We start from the raw sequence: 23,372 nt of genomic DNA on the forward strand, positions 1-23,372 counted from the left end.
TGGAGCTTTTTGTGAAAATATATAATAAAAATAGTCAATACGACATTAAAAAAATATCCATTTCCCTGTTTCTGTCTAAAGCCTAAAGTGTTTCAGCACCATCAATACAGACGAAATGCTATATTCCCAGTGAGAACAGACAGCACTTAGGATACATAAAAATGCATCACAGGAAATTCAATTTCTGTCAAAGTAATGTGATAGAAATGGACAATGGCTGAAATGCCTGGAAAACAAATAGATCTCACTGGTCAATCGCCTCCACACAGTCTAGTAGAGGTCACATCAGAATATTGTTGTAGTTTATTTGCTCCAAACAAACCAAAGCAATGTTGACACACACAGTTACACTCAAATGCACAGGGAAGTGTAGTTAGCCGCCACATTTACCTCTACACTAACGACTGTCAAATCAGAGGTTTTGCATTGAATATTAAGTAGAAACTCTTGTCAGTCTAAAGCATTTGAAACTGACTGTAGTTAGTTTATTCCTATCCAGTTTTGCTCTCCTATAATTGATTGAATTTTATACACTAAACATATACATCTACTTTACAGATTAAAGCTCTGTTTTTTATCTTGGTAATTTCCAGCAGATTGGCCCCATCCAGCCTGGTCCCTGTACATCTTCTTCATTGGTCTCCCTGGATGTTCATTAATTATCCCGTAACTGCTTGTGTAATCTGTATGATCAGGTTCACCGGCACTGTCTCCAAAGGCCATGGCTGACTGGAAGACATATTGTGACCTCTGACCTTAGATAAAGCTTCATTTTTGAGCTGAGTGAGCCTTATCAAGAAAAGCAAGTCCAGTTTAATCAAAGGAGTGATGAAGATACAGGAATCAATGCATTTTTCAAGGTGCTGCTTTTGATAGTGAACATTTATGTTTTTTTCATCCAGCATGATAACATTAAAACTTTACATTACCTGTTGTCTATATCTGGATTTGACCCCCCTCCCTCCATTTGACTGCATGTGCCATTATTTCATATGCTATTAATTTGTAATGGTACCATCTATATTTATGTTATCAGTCTCACTCAAACTCTGACCTTATTTTTTATCACAGTGTAGAGTATGTTTCACATTCAGGCTGGCTTTTGCTCCTGCATGTTGCAAAATCTATTAAACAAAGTAAGTAAACAAGGGCTGGCTGATGAAATACTTGACATACTTTTTTTCCAAAAGACACAAGGAAATAACATTGGAGTAACAGTATATGATCATGCAGTGGTGAGTGGTGGTGAATTTGTGCTGTTTTTCTGTGGCCCCATAATGACACAAACGCATGGCTCTGGGGACACAAGCTCAGGCCAGTTTAGGCAGAATCAGGCTGATTTTTGCGTTTTAACAACAGCAGCTTTCCCCTCTTGGATCCCAGCCTGGGTTGACAGTCAAACATCATTATGAGCCAGTGGCCTTGCAGTTTGTCACTGTCACTGCCTCTAAATAGAGACTTTGTTTTCAACTTCTCAGAAGATTTATGACATTCCAGGCACTATTTAAGCAATGATGCACAACAAAGTCATTTTTGTTAATGTGAGGACACACTGACAAACGGCAGATCCTGTGGTTTGTGGGCTTCCTTCATGCACATGCACAATATAATATGGGGCATTGTATTGTTTCTTTCAAATGTCAGATGATGTGAGGGGAGATTACTGATGACCACAACGACATTTTATCATCTCTGGCCAATCTCTAAAACTATTTTAGTTCAGTTACATTAGTGTGCCTCTCATCTGAATGGTATAGGCTTATTTCATGTGAAGAACAAATGAACTGAGTCAGTGACTTGACTAAATGCTCATCTGTCTGGCTGTGAGACCTGGTGGTGCCACACTTTTATGCAGTTTCCAATCGCGTAGGTGGTATGACCTTGTCCGGTTCACTTCTTTTGAAATGAAGAAAAAGAACGTAAATGCTTCATGAAAAGATTATAATCTCGCCAGAAGGAAACGATACATAAATCACACAAATAGTCTCAAGAAATCTATTGGCTTTCACAGAAAATCCCACGGCAATATCACAAGGATCAAAGATATACTACGCGGGCCAAAAGAGGTCACTGCAATTTCACTGTTGAGCACCGCGCTTCTGCCGCTTCCTGTAGGAATATTACAGTGATTTTTCTGGCTCTGGGGTTGTATTTATTATTATTGGGCCACACCGAGAGACTGAGTCCTTGCTTTTCCAAGTGAGATTCGACTAACAGCGCCCTCTTTCGGTTTCGCACGCTCCTGACTTTATAAAGTGCCGCGGTGCCTCGACACGCACACAGTGCAAAAGGAGCGTTCAGCGCCTGAAGAAGAGTGCTCAGCTTCATCAGCGCTCGCACGCACGAGCCTGCGCTCTGTAGTCTACTTTGACAGAGTTGTTTCTCCTCGTTAAAGACAGCGTGAGGGGCTCGGGCCGTGCGGAGGAATGCTTAGGGACAAGTGTCTCTGAGGGCAGCTGGATGCGTGCTTATGATGCGAAGAGAACAAGTCTCGAGTTTGTGGCAATGATCGCTCCAGACACGGACCCTGAAACCGACTGCATGGATTCACAGACTGACTGAGTGGCATTTGTTTTCTTGCAACAATCACAGGGAATTATTTTGTGTGTCGTGGCCAGTCTGTTCAAAATTGTGGAATATTGTTGGGGACCGAGGATTTGATGAGGCGCATGTGTTGGGGAGTTGAATGATGATTTATTTTGTTACTCTTAGTCTTTGCTTGGGTCAAGGATTCTAACTGAGCTGTCAGTCTGTCAAAGCGGGAATATTCATCAAATCGGACCCAAAGTCCTCAGCTCATCGCCCATCAAGTTCATGATGAAGTCTTGCACTGTGTGGTTGTGCACCTATGTCTGCGTCCTGTTCTTAGGTAAGGAATCCAAAGGAAGGACATTTACAGTACATGAAATGGCCAGTAATGGGAATGTATTTAATTACACAATCAAGACTCATTAAACAACGTTTAAAATGAGAATAAATCATATCCAAAATATTAGGCTATTATCAACATTTTAATATTCTAAAACTGGCTATGTTCAGCATAATGCAGTTTTTTCAGTACTGTAAAAATGTCCATATAGCCTATTTTAGCCACTTTTCTAAAATCAGAAAAAACAGTCTCCACTTTATCACAACACCGTCATATTAAGAGGTATTACATGCATTCCACAAAATAATTACCATAGCCTGAAGGGTTCAAAATATTCCCACTGCAAACTTCATGCCACTTTTTTCACTCACGAATGCGGTCTTCTTCCAAACGCAAGGCTCTACATCACCACCAGGGGGCTCTGTTGGCATGTCCCCTGGAGTTAGTGCAGTGATTTAAAGTGTAAAGATGCGCTTGAATCCAGTCTGCTGTGGAGCACCAGCACCTCTGTCTGCGCCACGTACATCAGCCTTTACAAATAACGCCCAGTGAATTCACGCACGAGGGTGACGTTGTTAATTATCTGAGTTTTTTTTTTTTTTTTATAATTATTGGATGTAATTTTATTCAATAATTATACATTTAATATATGACATAAGCCCTACTAAATAAATACAGTGTTGTTCAACAGGTTGTGAACTTCATCTGGATTAAACAGCCACACAAATTAGGAGTTGATTATTTACTGTACATTTAGGTCAGAACTAATTTGGTACAAACCTGTTGCTTACACATTTCTACAAAAATATAAAACAACTTAATGCAATGTTGACATTTTTCTTTGGTTTCCATGCAGAGGAGGCTGTGAGTTCCTGGGATAGCGCTCCTTCTGTGTCTGTGTCCTTGCTCAATGACAGCCCTGTGGCGGATGGGCCTTTGCCCACCGCTCAGCCTGAATGGGTGGACTGCATCCAGGCCAGTGACATGTGCAACCAGAACCCCCACTGCAGCTCTCGATACCGGGTCATGCGCCAGTGCCTGGTGGGTAAGGAGAAGGATGCCATGTTGGACAACAACAGAGAGTGCCAGGCCGCGCTGGAGGTGCTCCTGGTCAGCCCGCTGTACGGCTGCCGCTGTAAAAGGGGCATGAAAAAGGAGCTGCAGTGTCTGCAGAACTACTGGACCATCCACATGGGACTCATTGAAGGTATGATCCAGAAACGGCTTTAGGCTGCAGCCAGGATATATTCACATCTCATCATTTATTCAATATAGAGTCATTTTACTTTATAAAGTGACAGTCATTAAAGCTTTAAGTGATTTAATGTGAAAAATAGCTAAACAGTCAATCTCTTTTTTGGCAAGAAAAAATGCAAGGGTATGTTAATGGACTTACAATACATTTGCTTTACCTATACTCTCTCTTTGGTGCACAATGTAAAATATGAAAATACTTTCTTTAAAATTGTAATAGCATCCATGAAGTGATCAATGGTACAGGGACAGAATCCTGGACTAGGGCCCTCCTGTACACTATAATACTAATGGCAGTTAGTCACTGGTCAGAGAAAGTTCTGATACAGGTGTAATACTAAGTAAGCATTTTCAGCTACTGAGATCATTCCTTTCAAATTTTTCATTGTCGGCTTGGCATAGTGAATCAACTGTTGTGCCCAATTTTCATATTGATTTGGTATAATTTTTTGGCACAGTGTATTCCGTAGCTTGAGTTTCAGAATTTGCAAAACAACTAGATTAAATTGATATTAAATTAACTATGCAAGCACCGGTGTATCATTTCTCTTAATTAGCTTTCCATTTCTAAGCATTGGTTCTCTTTAAGTGCCAGACTGAGAGGAGGCACCCCGCTGCACCACACACTGCCCTATTCCCTCTTGCCCTCTTAGTGATGCCCAAAAGCCCTGATGAAAAATATATGCTTTCCTTCTTTCCTCTGCTCATCCACTTGAAGGTATAATGGAGCTATAATGGAATTACATTAGGTAGACCTGTTATGGTAGACTTATTGGTTTTCACCTAAAGTGTTCCATATTACCATGTAATTAAGTTAGGGCCATGAACACCCAGTGGCCCTTATGTGTCCACTTAGGCTGAATGCAAAAGCACACTATAATTCAACATACAGGGTCTTATGGTGCCACACCCTGCATCCTCTGACCACCAAGCCCCAGTGCTCCCCTGCCTGTGAAGAAGTTTGCGGAGCGTCATGCCATGTAAACACGGAGGGCCCTAATGTTTTCTGCTGTTTGAGCTAATGGTTGGAAAGAGGGCTGGAGAGAGGGCAGAGTCTGAGCAGCTTTGAGCTTTCTGTGCTTTTGTGTGGTGATCCATGAAGTTATTAGTGAGGCTGACTGCTCATAGCACAGGCCACACTTCATTGGACTGGTGACAGCAGAAGGTCCCTGACATGAGCTCAAACAGAAATGTAATGGCATGGATTCTCCCCAGGCCTCTCTCCTCCAGCTCACACTCAGTCCTTCCTCTTGTGATGATGACTTATTTCATTTTCAATTTCCCACACTATTTCATTGAAAGAACATGTGGTTGGAAATACTGCGCTTTTCAAACATCTTGGAAAGGTTTATAAGAAAGCTTTGAACAAAGCTGATGTAGCTTACAGAATTTCAAGTTGAAGGAAAGCGACACAAACTAAAATCCCCCAAATAGAGCAGACATTCTAATACCCAGTGATACTCCAATGTAATAGTAAGTGAGAGTTAAATGAGGGTGTGGGTTGTATGCAGTTGCAGTTAAGTAACTTTTAAAGAAGTTTAAGGTGTAACAGTACGTAATTAAGTGATAATTTTCCAGCTGTCCATAAATGGCAAAAGCTACACGTTGGCAATATTAAATGACATATGCGTTTCTTGCACCACTAGTCCAGATATTATTTATTTTTCAAAATTTTTCTGTCTATTATTTATTTATTTTTTATTTACAAAAACAAGATGCTGAATATTGTATTGTTGCTGTTACTGTTACACTTACATGAGTTGTAATTTCTTTATTCTTACTTTTTACTTCTGTAAGACTAAAATTACTTAAATAATAGTACTATAATAGTTTACATTACCTACCTCTTGGTAAATACTTTTTCCAATGTGCCATTAAATTTCATGATTGAAAGATATAATGCAAAAGTTTAACGTCTGAAAGGCTTTCATCTTTCTACTCAGAACACCTTTCCAAACAGTGGTGGTACTCAGGAGCTGCTTGCCCGTATACTGAACTCAAATTCCCAAACTACAAAAAACTACTGTTCAGCATACAACTATTTCCGATCTAGTGCCCTCCCTCCCTGAGTAACCTCTTGTTCATGTCCTGTTTTGGCCCCTGTTGTCTTTGGAGATAAAAACCCACTTTAACTCAAATGAATGCTCTTACAGTGAAGCTTTAATCTAATCACGATCCATTGTGCAGTCAAGCAGGCTTTGTTAAGTGGAAACGATCTATGTACAACATCCATCTGGGCAAACACACAACCAGAGCCTGATCCCTGCAGACCCTGACCAAATAAGGCTTGGACATTACTGTTACGGGCCAAAGTGGAGGATTTGATCGTGTTGGCTCAGGTATAAAATCAGGTATATAGTTAGCAATGTTATGGGAACACTCAAGAGAAGATGAAGGTAGTGATATGGAAGCACAGAAAATTGCCAGAAGAAATAAACTAGTGGAGATGTACAGTATTAAATAAATTTTACTTTTGGGATGATGTCAGAATTGAAGAACAATCACAGTGGAGACTCATGTGTTAACAATGCCCTGAGCCAAATAGCTACAGGCAAGTTTTTCTTCCAAAACTTGGTTACAACTCACATTTTTGTTGATCAATTTTATATTGCAGTAATAACTGTAATAACTGTATACTAAATACTTTTTGGGGGTATTATGCTCACATCCCTATGTAGTAAGGTAAGGTACCTCTTGCACAATCTGTGTGTCATCATCTTTCACCACATCATAATTCACTTTAAGTGGTATTTTAACCAAACCTGTTTGCTGCTTTGTATATGTACAGAACTCAAGGTATTTGAATGAAATTCTTATTTCTCAACATTTATTGCACAGATTTTGCATGCAGGTATATCTGTATGAATGAAACCATTTATCAAATATTAATAATGTGACACTCTGCCTAGTTTGAATTATTTGCAGCAACCGACTCTGTACTCAGAAGCTCCGATTTGTGCTTTTCAGTGGATATTTTCTGACTGGCATAAAACCTCTGGAACATTGACTTTGAGCTATGGTCAGCCTTCTCTTGGATTGGTGGATGCTTGGTTACCTTTAGGCAGCTGAACTGTGGGCTGGGTGACTTACAAACCTCACTAAAAGATTGTTATAATAGCCTGCTCTGAGCTATCCTGGATGGTGCTAATGATGAGCTATTAATTGTGTTTTCCAACGGAAAATGGCAGTTAAATTCAATGCACCAATGCAGCCGTCCTTGACGGATAATGGGTGGTTTTGCTCTGAATAGGTCTGTGTCAGTGTAAGCCAATGAGGTCTAGCTGTTAGAATCTATAATAGAAGTAATTACTAGGAAAGAAACATTGGCTCTACAGAGAAAGTGTTTAGGAGGCTGTGGCTCAGCTCAGCGGTACCAAAGGCCTCATGTGGAAACAGCCTTAGGTCTGCAATAGAGCGCTTATTTAAATGACCCATTCACACCTCCACCATATATTATCATACAGTGTTGGTTATAGAACCGTATTCTGAGGACCACTGTAAAAGCAGGTTTCTTAGAAGGTTTTATTAACTGATGCTGTACGTCTGTGGAGTAAGTGGATCTCTGTGACTGTGGAACAGAATCCATGGAAATATACATCTACTCCACTGTAGTGCTTGTCAGTGCTTGTGTTGAAATGTTTCCATGCCAATACATCATAATAATGTACAAATAAGCATCTTAATGTCTGATGGTGTTGTGTGCAGTGTCTTGCCTGAAGACCTGTGCTTCAGAGAAAAGGAGTGGTGAGTGTTAGGCCCAGCCTTGACAGCGCAATGTGCATAAATGATGGTGAGGGCTGAAAATGTTTGAAAGTGAAAGAGAGATTGCCACGAATGAAAATCAGGAGAGAGAGTGAACCAGGAGGGAGAGAAAGAGAGGACTGACTGACAGAGAGAAAAAGTGTGAACAGGAAGAAGAGAAAGAGAGAAAGAGGGGTTCAAACACAGAGGAAGTGGAGAAAAGTAGGGTTACCAAGGTACACAGTATTCCTTGGTGAAACCATCATTACTATGAGCAATGGTTGCAGTCACCGGCCATTACCTTAGCCATCCACTGTCATAAGGAGCCCATTTTTTCAGCCAGGCCGTGCGTTGGTGTGTAAAGGAGGCTGCTGCATGCTGAATATGTCCTCTTCACTTTCCCCCTCTGTGAAGCAAGGGCCCTACAACAAGTCCACTTCATCATCAGAGGAAGGGCCTGTCGATACCTACGGGACAGGATCAATATGAGCTCTCATCTCCCCCCTCCTCAGCCCATTCACCCTTTTCATCTCATGTCCCAAAACCTGAGAGGGATCGGTAAAATATGATGACAATACAGGGCCAGGGTTTGTCAGGGTAAATCTGCTCAATGATTTTCTGTAGTGCCGTGCTACACAAACCTTTTACATTAAGTTACACATTGAGAAGATTTAAGGCCTTCTAAATGCTGTCGTCAGTGTATCAAAATGAGCATTACTGAATAAAGTCATATAATCCAGCCACACATGATATAAGATAAATGGATATTAGAAATGATTTTAGATAAGTCAAAGCCACTGCATGAGCTTTAGTTATGGTTTCTCTGGGCTGTTCTAATACTGGACTGTGGAAACTTTGTGGAAAATTTGTGAAGATTTTGTGAAGTTATTTTGGACTGTAAGAGACATGGATGATGGGTTCTGGTGAAGATGAAGATTGAAGTAGTAGAGGGTCTGCCAACTGCTTTGTTTCTTGATTGCTGCTTGTGTCATCTATTCTATCGTCAAGGAAATTAATTAGGAGTTTAATGCTATAATGTGGACCATTCAGAAACAAAGCAGGAACATCAGATGCAGATGGCAGACTCCCACCAGGAAAATTATATAGTGCACTTTTAAGATTCACATTTAAACTGTTTAATGGTATCCTGCTTGCTCCTGAAATATTTCTGAGCAAAAGCATCATTTTTGGTTTATAATAACAGTCAGGCTAATTTGACAGGAAAGAAGACCAACTATGTACAACCATAAGTGCAAACCAGGACTACATCCATTGTAATTAAACATTGAACCAGGCCATTCAAAAGAGTAGCAAGAACCTTCTTAAGAAATCTGCACACCACACAGTACCTTCACCTTGGGTTGGGAATGGCCAGTATTTTCAGCGGCAGTGTCAGTGGAGATGAAGTCTTTATAGTTGAGTGTGTTCATCTCTATCGGAGGAAGTGAGTGACGGGCCATTCTGTCTGCTCACTGAATACTGTCATGATGTGGGTATTAAAGCTCGCCCAGGCAGAGGAGAGAGAGAGGAAAGCGAGAGGCATGGGGCACCCCTCAATGATGTCTGCAGCTCCAGTCAAACATGGTATCACTGTTTTAAATAGCAAAGGCTCTTACCTGATAATCTCAAGGAATCAATGATGTTATAGTTATATAAACACTATAATTGGGCACTTGATGTTTGAGGGTGTCATGCATTTTTTTCTGTTCTGCGGCGTAACATGCCTTTGTAGCAAAATCCCCCAAAATATTTTTAAAAACAAATTAGTTCAACAGCAATTGTAAAGAAGCTTTTTGACAAGCATCTTATCATTTTCGTATCACCTCACTGGACATTCACTACAATTTTGTTAAAATATTTGTTTAAAATTTCTAATAAATTACTTACTTTTATTCTATAGTGTTGGTTTAAAAGACTAAAAGAATGTTTTTTGACTATTAGAATTGTATTTTTCATAGGAAATACAAGTGTCACACCACAGGACACCCTCTGGATTACAGCATTAAACATTCATCTGTTAATATCTTTTTTAGATTTAAAGTAGCTATAAAGGTGTGGTATTATTAAATAATGTACACATACTTCCCTTTTTGCCCACGCCTTTATGAACTGTCTCTGACACAAGAGACTCATAGAATTTTTTAAAGAAAAGTGTTACAGTCACACTGCACAACATTTTTGTGTTTAGTGTTAAAATTCACAGGAGTGAAACACAACATTCTAAAACTATATGTCATTTATAGAACACATATTTGTGCACAGCTGAGTTGAATTTTGGAGGAAAAAAATATGATTTAGAACGCCATTCAAAGTGATAACACCGAAAATGGGCATCATGTGAAGTAGCCAGTTACAGTTTAGATTCAAGAAATCACTTTCTGTAATTGTAGCTATTTATGGTAGCTATAGGCTTCAAATTGTGACTGTAAAATGTATTCCCAGCCAGTGCACTGGGTGCAAACTGAGGTGTCCTAACCTGATGGATCGAGGACCATCACGGCTCTTCTCCATGGAAATCTTATAACTTGGACTGAAATAAATGTTCAGTAGCATTTATTCAGTATCAGTTTTTTAATGAAATAAGTAGTGTAGACAATGCACCTAAAACATTGCACAGTGCCCCTTTAAATACAAGCATCCATATTTCACCTATTAAGCACCACAATATTAAAGATCCTATATTAAACACAAATGACTCTTGTGATCTTTTAGCCGTGTTAGAATGCTGTTACTGCCTCAAAAACATACCTGGAGTTTTTTTTTTTTTTTTTTTTTTTTTTTCACACGCTTGAGTAATTCTTTATTATTAGTCTGTCTACAACTCCAAAGCTCCAAATGCTCTGTTCCACAATATTATGTCATTGATTGGTAGTTTTCAAGTGAACAGCTACCTTTTACTTTTTGTTTAATAGAGATGGGCAATTCCGGGCTGAAATTATCCAAATGATTCTAGTGAAGGTGTATGGAGCTTAAAAACACAGTGGAGCACTTCCTGTATTACCACATGGCATTACAAGTTGGAAATAAATATGCTGGGTTTGTGTGTTAAACATGTAGATGAAACACAACACAACTCAGGTATGTTTGTGATAAGGAAACAACATTATAACATACAGTAGATCAGAAAATAATGTAATATGGACCCTTAACTTAATATGTATTGAAAATGTAGTCTCACAATTTGAAAAAGAAAATGTTTACACTTTTAAATAATACAAAAGCTTATCTGTGGGTTCCAAAAGTTTGACTCTATGAAGATGTTTTGCTGTATCGCACAATCACCACAAGGCAGAATTTAAAACACTTGTAAATGTTACACCTGGTATTAAAAGGCAGGTTTTTGTACGCCACCATGTAACCATTCCTATTAACATTTCATTTACATAGCCAAAGGGGAGGACGGAAAATCCAGCTCTTATTTTCTTAGCCATGTTTGCCCGCCCCCTCCATCATGGATCAGAATTGTGACTTGAAATATTATTGCAAGCTAATCCAATATTCCGTTTGTATGGTGGAAATTGAGTTTAAAATGTCAATACAACTTCAAAAGCAGGAGTGTGTGAACCTGCTCGCAATTTGAAATAAGCAAAAGTTAAAACCTACAAGTGCCCAACGAAAAAGACATTAAACATTCAAAGTGTGCTGTGATGTTTCTGACAGAATGGCTAACACAGGGAGTTCACACAGAATAATGTTGGCCCCTTTTGTTTTAGCAGGTCTATGTAAAATGAGCACAAATGAGCTGGCCCGGGTTGAGGGACGACCTACGGCCATGCTCCAGGCTGTCCAGACTCCACTGTGCCCTCTCTGCTCCATGTAATGAGTTTAAGAACTGGAGAAGAGCTGATAAATACTGCATCTCTCTTAAACAAGTCCTGTGTACTAAGAGAATGTGGACAGCTCGCCTCAAGCTAAAGCCTGGGATACTTTAGTATAATACAAGTCTTGTTTTAATAATGAACTTTTACAAAACAGTAGCTACAAATAAAAGGATTCACAGAAAGCAAACATATCCAAAGACAACTATACAGTTCAGACCGTACACTGTAATGCATACATGTGTGTCACCATATACGTAAATAGCACTGGAATGTTTTTCAGAGCAAAAATTAAAAAAAGATCACCATAAAAGTAAATGGAGACATTCTTGTGATTAGTTTGGCAAGTCATGGTATAGAAATTAAGGAATTCGGCTGTTCAGTTATTCAATTGTTTTGTAATACCATGTTCCAATTAAAAAGATATAATACAAGCTAAATGTATAATATGAAGCCAGTGTTAAACAAGGACACAGTTAGAGGGGAGTGCCCCTTAAGAAAGCACAAAGATCTGGATGACAGTTATTAAAATTGACTTTGCTTGAAGCTAGAAACGATATGCTAAGAAAATCCATAGGACTGTTTCCATCACCTGCAGAGTTTAGGCTCATCGATAATGCAAATAAAAAGGATGAGTGATGGCTCTTTATAAAAGCCTAATGTGACTCGCCCTCTGCTGAATGTTTTTAAAAGCATTGTACTCTGCTGTGGTCTGAGCCTGAATGAGCAGTGCCGGTCACACTCCGCACTGTCACGGCAAATGGAGGCATAATTACACTGATAAGTTGTGGCCCTGTGGCTAAAAACATCTTATCACTTAACAGCTGAAGACATTTGTATGAGGCAGATGCATAATTGGGTCCGGGGTGACTGTCGGAGAGCCGTTAGTTCAAATACAACAAGACGCCCCACTGTGAGCATTCAGGACATCCTCAGGGTTCGCAGTTTGTTCTTTTAATTTTTAGTGTGCAGTTTAAAGTCATTAAGAGGTGCTATGGGGAGGCACTGTTGAAAACCAAGTAAAAGTATTGTTAATGTATGCATTGTCACTCAATTCTGGGCCTCTAGGACCCTGGGACTGGGGCAACAGACCCCTTTGGTCCTCTTTGTCAACTGCAGTAGTAATAGTATTCAAATCCTTCTGTGATAGAGTGGGACACTCTGTTGTGTGCTAATCAGATAGTATCTGAGAGATGGACTCCGATCAGAGAGAGAGCATGGAGAGGGCTGGTACATCAAGGGAACTTTATTGTGGATATTGGGCTTTGTTCTGAGTAGTTCTTCCACTTCAATTAACACAGTCTGCAGCACAGGTTCTGCCACAGTCAGGTCTTGGAGCACTACTTGGAGAGCTGCTTTCATGGACTTGATCTCTTGTTCCCATGTTCCTCCAAAATGAGGGGAAGCAGGAGGGTTGAATCGGAACCCACTCTTCTTTTCTGCCAACTGCTCTTAGAGAGGTGCTTCCAGAGCTGCTCAGCTGACCTGCAGCTCAGCACCTTGGTAACACAAAAGTTCGGATCAAGGATAAAACAGTACATGGAGTCTGGGTCGAGGTCTTCTGCTTTGTGAGTCTGTCTTCCAATGTCGCCAGACCCACAACTGCATAATTCTCTGGAGCAAGCATGACCAAACAACTCTGTCTTGACAGAGACTGTCGGGGAAAGTGTAGTTCTGCTGCTAGTACATCAGCTGCTGTCATTGCAGGATTGTTGTTCTTTTTGGTTACCCTGTGAAGGCTCTCATTTTAGCTTTAATGAGACAGTCCCAGTTGTCAAAGATGGGCGTAGGTAGTATCCCTACAGAACACTGGTTTTCTCAAATTTTCCTTTTCTTATTTGTTTACTTCCACATAAAGCACTCTCCAAGAGTCTGGATGTTCCCAGAGAAAATGAGGGCCTTGGTTGGGCTGGCTGGTCAGGTTGCCTGCAGGGTTGTCCGTGATGCTAATATATCTCCAGTTGGGAAGAGAGCGATAGTTCTGTCATGGTGACTTTGGCCAGCTGTGCCCTGGTGAGATCTACACACATTTCAAGGCATGACATGGACAGTTATTTGTGGGGGCTGACTCATGATAGAGTCTTCACAAATGCCATGTGAGGTACAAAACAGCACCACAGGCTCTTTCAAAGGCATCATAAAAATATGTGTGTCTCGTCTGGGATTGTCTGAATCTGCTACAGGTGGAATGTAGCATCTGGAGAACGCCACTTGTCAGAGATGGACTAGTTTACTCTCCTATGATATCCAAATGTCCAGCAGAGCCTCTGATTGGAAGACCAGAAAAGTTCATGTTGTGAAAATAGAGAATAATCCCTACAAATCCGACCTTTGTGAAAGTTGTCAGTGTCCTGTCAGCTGAACATGGGCAGCATGAATTCCCAAAAAATGCATTGTGTTCTATGGGAAAGTTCTGGGAAGTTTCTGGGAGCTGCAGTACCAATGGACACCAGGACAGAGAGAGAATGTGTTATTATTGTTATTATAGATCCATGATATGAGATCTGCAGAAAAGGGAAGTGACATCACTAATGACATCATCTACTGACACTACAAAATGAAATAGCTATTTACAGATAAGACTTTCTGATACCTACATAAGTTATTCAACTTAAAGCTCAAGTAATATCAGATATAAGTTTATGTTCTATTAATATGTCCTGTTAATCTGATCCCTCATTGCAACTACAGCAACAACATGCTATTAGGTTCATTTTTCGGTTTGCTTTCATACCTGACATTTTTATGACCTACTATTGTATTGCTACTGTTATACAACCAGACATAGTAGAAGACAAAATGTAATATTTATGTACATTACTTCTGTTGTTCTAATTCATGCAAGATGAGCTTGAAATGTACTGGCCTATTTCTTAGTCAGAGCAATCATAACAAAGTGGTAAGAAGAAAATGGCTTGAGATGTTTGGCTTTCTTCATTCAGTCTCAACTTGTGTACTGCATGTTCTAGGTGCACAAAGAGACACATTCAAAGTCCACCAGGAAATATCCTTTGAAACAAGCAATATCACCACAGTCTGTGCTGTACAACACATTAAAGAAGGTGACTATTTGCTGAGGAACTGCTCGCCTCCTCACTTGAAAGGCTCTTGAAGAGCGTGGCCTTGGGGCTAATTGTTGCAATTAGACTGAGATCTGAAGTCAGACAACCTCACTCTGGGTGAGGCATAAATGACATATGATTTATACAGAACAAATACCATATGCATGTTCTCAGTGAACAATAAAAGCAAAAGTGTGTTTTGTTGTTCTCTTTGAGAGTCATATGCTAAAGCAATAATAAATAGAGTCATTTGTAAAGAGTACAAATGTTTGATGCCTGCTGTTGGTAATTTTGACTGGATTCTTGAAGTTGTGGGGGGAGGATGCATATTTCTAAACATATTTAGAAATATGAGGCTCACCAATTTAACTATTGGAATCTCTGGCATTTTATATACAACTATCAATTCCTTGATACGGGACTGTTATTCTTCTCCTTCACACCAATTCTATTCAAGATAGACATTTCAGTTCAGGTGTGTGCATAATTGTTTGAATATCTGTACATTTTTATTACAATGGCTTTAGTATGAGCTCATGAGTCATGTTGCTGTTTCATTTTACTTTGCACTAGAACCATCTTTTAGCTCTGCAGGATATAGCTCACCTGTGAGTCTGGTTCTGACCCAGCAGAAAAGTGGTCTATAGCAGGACGTACTGAGGACAGCAGTCAAGTCTGAACTTTTGGAGCTGTTTCTTGACCTTATGTGCCTTCTCCTCTCCTCACACACACACATGCACGCGCACACACACACACACACACACACACACACACATGCCAATAGCTATATATGTACTCTACTGACTGGCTCTGCTGTATTGAACTTGTCAGTATAGGCTGAAAGGAGTCTAATGTTTTGTGTTCTGTTAATATGTTGCAATACCGCCCAGTACTGCCCAGTCTTGTCTGATCTCATAACCTAAGCAGGTTTGGGCCTAGTGGATGGGAGACTACTGAGAATGCAATTGTCACAGTAAAGCAGAAGTGACTGTAGTGATTACTGTCATTGTGTCATTAGGCAAGACATTTCTTCCACCTTGCCTAGAACTAGTTGGAAGGGTTGATGGCGCAGATTGGCCTTGCTTTCTCCAATCTACTGCAAGACAGCTATGGCTACTTACCAACACTTCTTCATCTGGAAGAGCATTATTTATTATATTCCATTATTACATATTTTTATACTCAACAGTAAACACTTTATATCAGGTTTGAAATATTTAAATGATTTAAATATATATATGTCTTTTATCAATATCCATCATAAGAACATTGCTCATGGATTTGGCTGGACTCACAGTGTATACTCATAGTCCAAAAATGTTTACATATGTATAATACCTGTCCAAATAGAAAATCTGCACATGCTGAGTCTTAGCTATTAGGAAAATTAATTCAATTAATAGTATTAGCAATATGCATATTTTTTTCAAGCCACAATCAACAACCTGTGTGTAAAATATGACACGTTGCTATATTGTGAAAAAATCGTATAAACATGTAATGTCGCTATTATGAATGCAACAAGTCTAAAACACAAGAGCACCTCACACATAAAAAATGTGATTAATGGCTTATGAAAAACATCCATTTAGTATACTACATTTGGAATTTGATATTTCCTCACATTTTAGAGCTTTTATTCCTGCCAACAGGTTGAATCATTTCTGTTTGCAGCGGCAGTGGGCCATCTCTTCCTCGTCTCTGTGTCTTTGCAGCGTTGCCAGTGCAGAGCTATTACACACTAGAGGGTCTGTCTCAATCACACCGAATGGCTATGAATTTTAAATGTGGGATTAGGGCCCACAGAGAAGCAGACAAATAGGAGGGATACATTCAGTTGAGGCTAATTTCATTTTTCCCCAGCAAAAAGCTTTTTTAAAAACATTGTTGGTGGATAAAAAGTCTTGTGTTTATGCAAACTTCAGACAGACAAAAAACTGTTATCAAAAGTTGTTCATCAGATTTCAAGGGGTGAGATCCGCTGAGTCTTGCATAACAAAAACACTACTATTTTTACAAACAAAAATCTAAAATGACTACACATTATAATGTTTTTAAGAACAACACAGAAAAAGTCACCTGGCACCTGACACCAGGCATTGTGACAAATTATTGAGTTGTACATATAAATGGGATTTTAAATGCACATTGTGTAACTTTTCTGGTGGGGGGATCGTCAAATGCTTTTCTTCATGTTCATGGAGATGTTATTGAAATGTTTCACAGTATGGTATTAAACCTTCCTATCTTCATGGAGACCAAACCAGACCGACTTACAGGTCAGATCTGTGGAGGGGCAACCCTGCTCAGTGCTCACAGTCAGAATGCCTGTTTTTATAGGTATTTTTGAGCAAGAAAACCACCTGAAATTGAATAAATAAAAGGTAGATCTGTTTAATGTCAAACTGCAGAACATCCTGAACAGATGAATCACATATCCATAGAAACAAAAAATGTACATATCCATAGACACAAAAAGGTGATGGACCCCCAACCAACCCAACCAAGTTACACTTTCGCACTTTTCTTTTTTTTTTTTTTTTTTTTACTGTTTTAAATATTTAAGTATTATTACAAGGGACTTACAAAATCTTTCACATTCTATCAAAACACAATCTGCTTATTCATGATAAAAAACTTTTCCCTAGAATCAATCAAAATCTCCCATTTGTAAAACCCAGTCCCAAAAAGGCCTGGATCCGTTGCGGTCAGTACATTCCTCTGTCCACATTCATCACATGTAGCAGCTCAGACTTATTCTTGACTCCTGCGCGGCCTCGCTCCCTCCTCCATCATGTGCTGTTTGTGGTTACAGGTGCAGATGTGGACGATGCATCTCCTTATGAACCTGTCGCCCCTGTACAGCCTTCAGAGGAGTTCCGATTGGCCTCCATCTCTTCAGGTAAGCTCCTTTTGGGGTTTGCATTTAGGGGCTATTTATAGAGAGAAGTATGTTTTTTTTTGCTGCAGTGAGTATGGTCAGTGGTGCATTGTATCACTACTCATGTCCACATAAATCTGCTGTCTTTCAAATGCAAGGTCGTGTACAGTAATCATAAAATGGTCCTGTGTTTTTGCATGGAGGGGGATGGGACTGGGAGCTATAATTGAACCCTATGCTCTAATATGAGGAATGGAAATGCTACAGAAAATACTTAGAGGATAACAAGTACAAAGACTTTGGAGTTAAAGGGACAGTTTTGAAAATTTTTAACATAGGACCTCATTTCCTCATTAGCCAGAGTGATGGATACATGTGGAGACACTTTTAAATATTCCATCCAGTCTTTGTATTTGCAAAGGTCGCTGGTGCTAGGCTAGCGCGTGTCAATGGCCATAGTTAGCCTGCCACTAAAAATAGTCCCACTCCACAAAACACCCGAAGCAAATCTATTAATACACCACACTGTTGATGTAAATGTCTGTGTTATTTGAATAATGTTTGAAATAAAACCTTGCATCACATGAATAGTCGCATTTTGTGGGACTATTTTCTCATATATCACTCCGCTGCTGCCAAGCTTTCTATCAGGAAGTACAACTCGCTGCTGCTGCTCAGACATAAATCTTTCAAATGCAAGGTTGGTTTTACTTCTAAAATTATTCTATTGACACAGACATTTACGCCGACAGTCTGGCATAATAATTGTTTTGCTTTGGGTGCTTTGTGGAGTGGATAAGACTATTGTTAGCAGCAGGCTAACTATGGCCGTTGATACCTAGCACCAGCTACCTCTGCAAGTACAAGGACTGGATGGAATTTTTTTAAAAGTGGGAAAAACTAGGAAAATGAGGCCCTTTGTCCAAAATTCCGAACTGTCCCTTTAACATATTCTTTCAGCCTCTGGGTGTTTTTTTGGGTGCTCTGGTTTCCTCAGTCAATCTGAAACATAAAAATCCTCTAGCTTGATACTCCTAATCATTAACATATACGTCTAGATAGTAAGGATTGGACAAGATCTTGTGCCCCAAATACTTGTGACATAAAATTGCTACAAGATTGTGCACACATGAGGAAAATGATGATGTTTTCCCTCCTTCTTTGTCCCATCCCAATGTAAATACCAGGCCTGTCACAACAATGTCATGAGGAGATAGATGAAACAATTATTTTTTATTTTTGCTGGTGGGGGGTGGGGGTTGAGCTGTAGAAGGTTGAATAAAGAACTTCTATGACTCATTATAGATACAAACTAATTAGTAAAGTGTTTCATTCTGTTATTTACTGCAGCTCATATTTTTACCAACACTGTCCATTTACAGTACTTTTTTCTGGACAGTTCTTTATGGTTAGGTTTCAGTATTATCATTTATCATCTATATTTATTTCAGCAATACTGTATATTGCACAGCACATTTTTTTGATGGTGACAGGCCTAGTAAATACATTTGAATTTGGAAACTGTTAAGAGCTTGTGTGTTGCACCTCTTGAGAAGATACGTAGTTCCAACCATCAGGGCTACAATGACAGCAAATATATGAAATACAGTAAATCTAAAATTGTGAATTGGATTTCTTTATTACAAAGTATGTCAAAATCTCATCTTGTGTCATTCTTCTGGACCCAATCCCGTCTCCCATCTCATCTTGTGGAAACTGTGTGTCTTGATAGTTTATTGCAGAGGAAATTTTTCTATAGCCCCAATAAACTGCATAACCTTAAATAGGAACTAAGAGTCAAAAGTTTGAAATTTGTGTATGTCTTTTGTATGTGTCTAACATGTAGAAAGTAATAAGAAAAACAAACAAACAAAAAAGTGTATATGAACATACTTAACATTTGAAAAGCATTTCTCAAAGTGCTATAGTCAGTTAAAATCACATACAAAATAAAACATAGGTATAGGAAATGATCAACTATTTCAATTACAAAATGCTTTTTGAAAATAAAATGTTTTTAACTGACTTTTCACTGTATAAATGCTTGATTGTATTTTGATCTTAACCTGTCAGGCCCTTTGTCCATTACAGAAGTCTGTAAGATAGTAGTACGATGCTTAAATGAAAGTTAGTTGTGTGAGAACAGAGAATACAGAGGATAGGGTCAGATGGAGCAGTTATCGTAAGTGGTGCGTGGGCTGCTGAGCTAAACGACATAATCCTAGAGTATAGCTCTTTACCAGTCATCGATTTTTCACCCAGATTGATTTCCTCTTTGCTTCTCTAATTAAACAGCCCAGTGCTCAACAGGGGAGCTATCGCTATAGTCTCTAATTTATTGCGTATTACCATCGTGACATTTTTTATCAAAGCAAACGTTATACATAAATGTAGCTACAATGTATTATAGAGTGTGACAGAGAATGACAGTGGTCCTCCGTGAGCTCTTGAATTTCAATCAAAGCTTCTGGCAAAAACATCTCTTCTTTTTCAATTCTGGCCAAAAGCAATCTACAATCTAGGTTTCCCTTTGTCTTTCTTGGCGGTTGTGTCTCAGTTGGTTTGTGTTATAACTGGTGCATATAAAAAAGGATTTATGTATAACGTTCTCAGTTTGAAATGATACTCTATCATTTGTTTCAGAAAAAATGATTTGATCTGTGGGAGAAAAAGATGACTGAAGTACAACATGGAGGGAAACATTACTATGCCGCAAAAACAATTCAGAATTACTGTGGGGTTTTGATTTTTGTTAAATTTGATTCACCAAGCGTTTACACAATATTGAAATGTTCAGTTTAGTTCAGTATAAAAAAGCGACATTGTGACATCATAAGTAAAAAAGCAGTTACCATGTTCTTTAAAGGGCCCATATTATGTTATTTTCTAATCTACAGTCCCTGACAAAAGTCTTGTCGCTTATCCATTTTGTAGAAACAAAAGCTTATAACCTGACTTTAAATTAATCGATTGGTTTTAGAAATGTCTCATATGAAAGCTAAAACCCTCCCAAATTATGCTCAATATACTGAAATAAATTTGCTTCACTGAAGAAAGATTGATCATTAATGAACACAGAGAGGTCAGATTTTGGCAAGACAAAAGTCTTGTCGCCTTGTCATATGATGCACCCAATCCTAGATTAAAGTCTCACCCATGATCAGTTACTGATCAGTCAGTTAGTGGGTGTGTATAAAAAGAACCCCCGCACACCAGACCTTCACATCAACTGCAACTTGAACTCTGACAACATGCCTAAGATCCACCCTGAGACCAAAGCATTAATTATTAAGAGGCTGAAGACCAGATCCACTGCTGAGGTGGCTGACACCTTCAATGTGTCTCAGCGTCAAGTACAAAGAATAAGAAAAAGATCTGAAATGACTGGAGATGTTTTTGACAAGCCCAGGTCCGGCAGACCCCACAAGACAACTGCTCGGGAGGACCGTTTGTTGATTCGAAAATCCAAGGCCAGCCCCTTTTCCACTGCAGCAGAGCTCCACCAGGCCTGGTCACCTCAAGTCCCTGTGTCAACCAGAACAGTTTGTAGAATTCTGTCTCGAAATGGCCTCCATGGTGGAATCAGTGCACAGAAACCAGCACTAAACAAAAGGCAATTAAAAAACCATGTGGCATTTGCCAAGGCCCACAGCCTGCTAAAAGGATGGACACTGGAAAAGTGGCAGAAGGTGGATTTCTCAGATGAATCCTCAGTTGAATTACATCACAGCCGCCGCAAATATTGCAGGAGACCTACTGGAGCCCGCATGGATCCAAGATTCACCCAGAAAACAGTTAAGTTTGGTGGCGGAAAAATCATGGTCTGGGGTTCCATCCAGTATGGGGCTGTGCGAGACATTTGCAGGGTGGAAGGCAATATCAATAGCCTAAAATATCAAGAAGTATTAGCTACCTCTTACATTCCCAACCATAAAAGGGGTCAAATTTTGCAGCAGGATGGTGCTCCATCGCATACTTCTACCTCTACATCAAAGTTTCTCAAGGTGAAGAAGATCAAGGTGCTCCAGGACTGGCCAGCCCAGTCACCAGACATGAACATCATTGAGCATATCTGGGGTAGAATGAACGAGGAAGCATGGAAGGCAAAACCAAAGAATCTTGATGAACTCTGGGAGGCATGTAAGACGCTTTCTTTGCTATTCCTGATGACTTCATCAACAAATTGTATGAATCATTGTGGAACTGCATGGATGCAGTCCTTCAAACTCATGGAAATCATACAAGATATTAAATATGGATCTCACAGCACCACTACTTAATTCACTGACGTTATGCAACATATTTTTGTATTTGAAGTAAATTATTGTTCAATTTTCTGTAGGCGACAAGACTTTTGTCTTGCCAAAATCTGACGTTTCTGTGTTCATTAAATGATCAATCTTTCTTCAGTGAAGCAAATTTATTTTAGTATATTGAGCATAATTTGGGAGGGTTTTAGCTTTCATATGAGACATTTCTAAAACCAATCGATTAATTTAAAGTCAGGTTATAAGCTTTTGTTTCTACAAAATGGATAAGCGACAAGACTTTTGTCAGGGAGTGTATGTTAGAGGGTTGTTTCCTCATTAAAAACATGTATGGATTGTGTTTTGTTTTATTTATATTCATATGTTTTGTGTAATAGGGCCTTTAAATTACTTAAAACTTGAAACTTTATACTGCAACTTCATACTGTATGTAGGTTTGCCTCTTCACTATGGCTAGGTATCATTAAGAAGTTGTCGATATGATATGATACATATGATACACAGGCCACGATACGATACATACGATACGTTCAATAAAAAATAAAAGCTAAATCATGGCTGTGATACTAAAAGTCTCTGCGAAACCATTTCTAGTGCAAAGTGAATATGAAACACACCCATTTTAATCATCAAAACAATGAAAATGTCAAATGTGTTGCATAAACTAGTTTCTTTCCTTCAAACAAGCAACAAAACTGTAGCGCTGCAACAAAATTATTTAACAAAATACAGCACAAAATCCTCCTGGTGATATGTCGATACAGCAGCCCCCGATATCAATACTGTATCATCACATTAAACAATACAATATATCAATAGTTCGATATTTTTGCACACACCTACTCTCCACAGATTTCACTTTTTTGTAACTTGGCTTGTGGTGATACTGGGCATGTGTCCAAGATAAACAGATAGATAGAAGATATTTTAAAGGGCCACTAAACACCAAAATCACTTTTTTTTCCTACAGATTAGCTGTGTAAATGGATCTGAAATAGAAATTTATACCTATCCTTAGTCTTATTGTGGCATTTTAGTGCATATCTGTTAAAAATCTGATTTTGGGGTCAAAAGCTGTATCTGTAAGGAGCTCTTTCAGAAGAGTTGTGGCCAGTACTATGGCCAGCACATTTGAATTTTTGGGCTGGACTAATGGCTGACAATGAGTCAGATGCAGGGTTATTACGTGACGAGCACAGCCACTGGTCTACAGGGGGGATGTGAGGAGCCCCTCTCAGCCCCCTCCCCCCACTGGCACCGGTGGTCACTGCCATGTCCTACCATGTCTGGAGAAAAGGGAAACGCCGTGATCCAAGCACAAAAATCCACTCTGTTTCAAAGTCTAGAGTGCACCGGTCCATGCCATGTTGGATTGTTGTGGCTGCCGGTCGGCTGTCAATCATCGCACCAGAGTCAGCCCCACACCTGCTCCCACAACCTGCCGGGCACCGCCCACTCTGGAGGATTTTTCAGATTTTG

General features: G+C 39.4%; 1 protein-coding gene across 1 annotated transcript in view; it reads left to right on the forward strand.

Annotated features, from left to right (window-relative positions):
• Window positions 1-2,793: 2,793 nt before the first annotated feature.
• LOC110169935 (GDNF family receptor alpha-2-like) overlaps window positions 2,794-23,372 on the forward strand; it is a 53,594-nt gene continuing 33,015 nt past the window's right edge. The window contains exons 1-3 of the mRNA XM_020935545.2: window positions 2,794-2,869; window positions 3,726-4,076; window positions 17,560-17,646. Coding sequence (XP_020791204.2) covers window positions 2,815-2,869; window positions 3,726-4,076; window positions 17,560-17,646 — 493 coding nt within the window. The 5' untranslated portion in view covers window positions 2,794-2,814. The remainder of the gene's footprint in view (window positions 2,870-3,725; window positions 4,077-17,559; window positions 17,647-23,372) is intronic.

This window comes from Boleophthalmus pectinirostris, unplaced genomic scaffold (genome assembly GCF_026225935.1).
Source record: "Boleophthalmus pectinirostris isolate CB_2022bp ecotype Guang Dong unplaced genomic scaffold, ASM2622593v1 HiC_scaffold_4, whole genome shotgun sequence".
Taxonomy (NCBI): domain Eukaryota; kingdom Metazoa; phylum Chordata; class Actinopteri; order Gobiiformes; family Gobiidae; genus Boleophthalmus; species Boleophthalmus pectinirostris.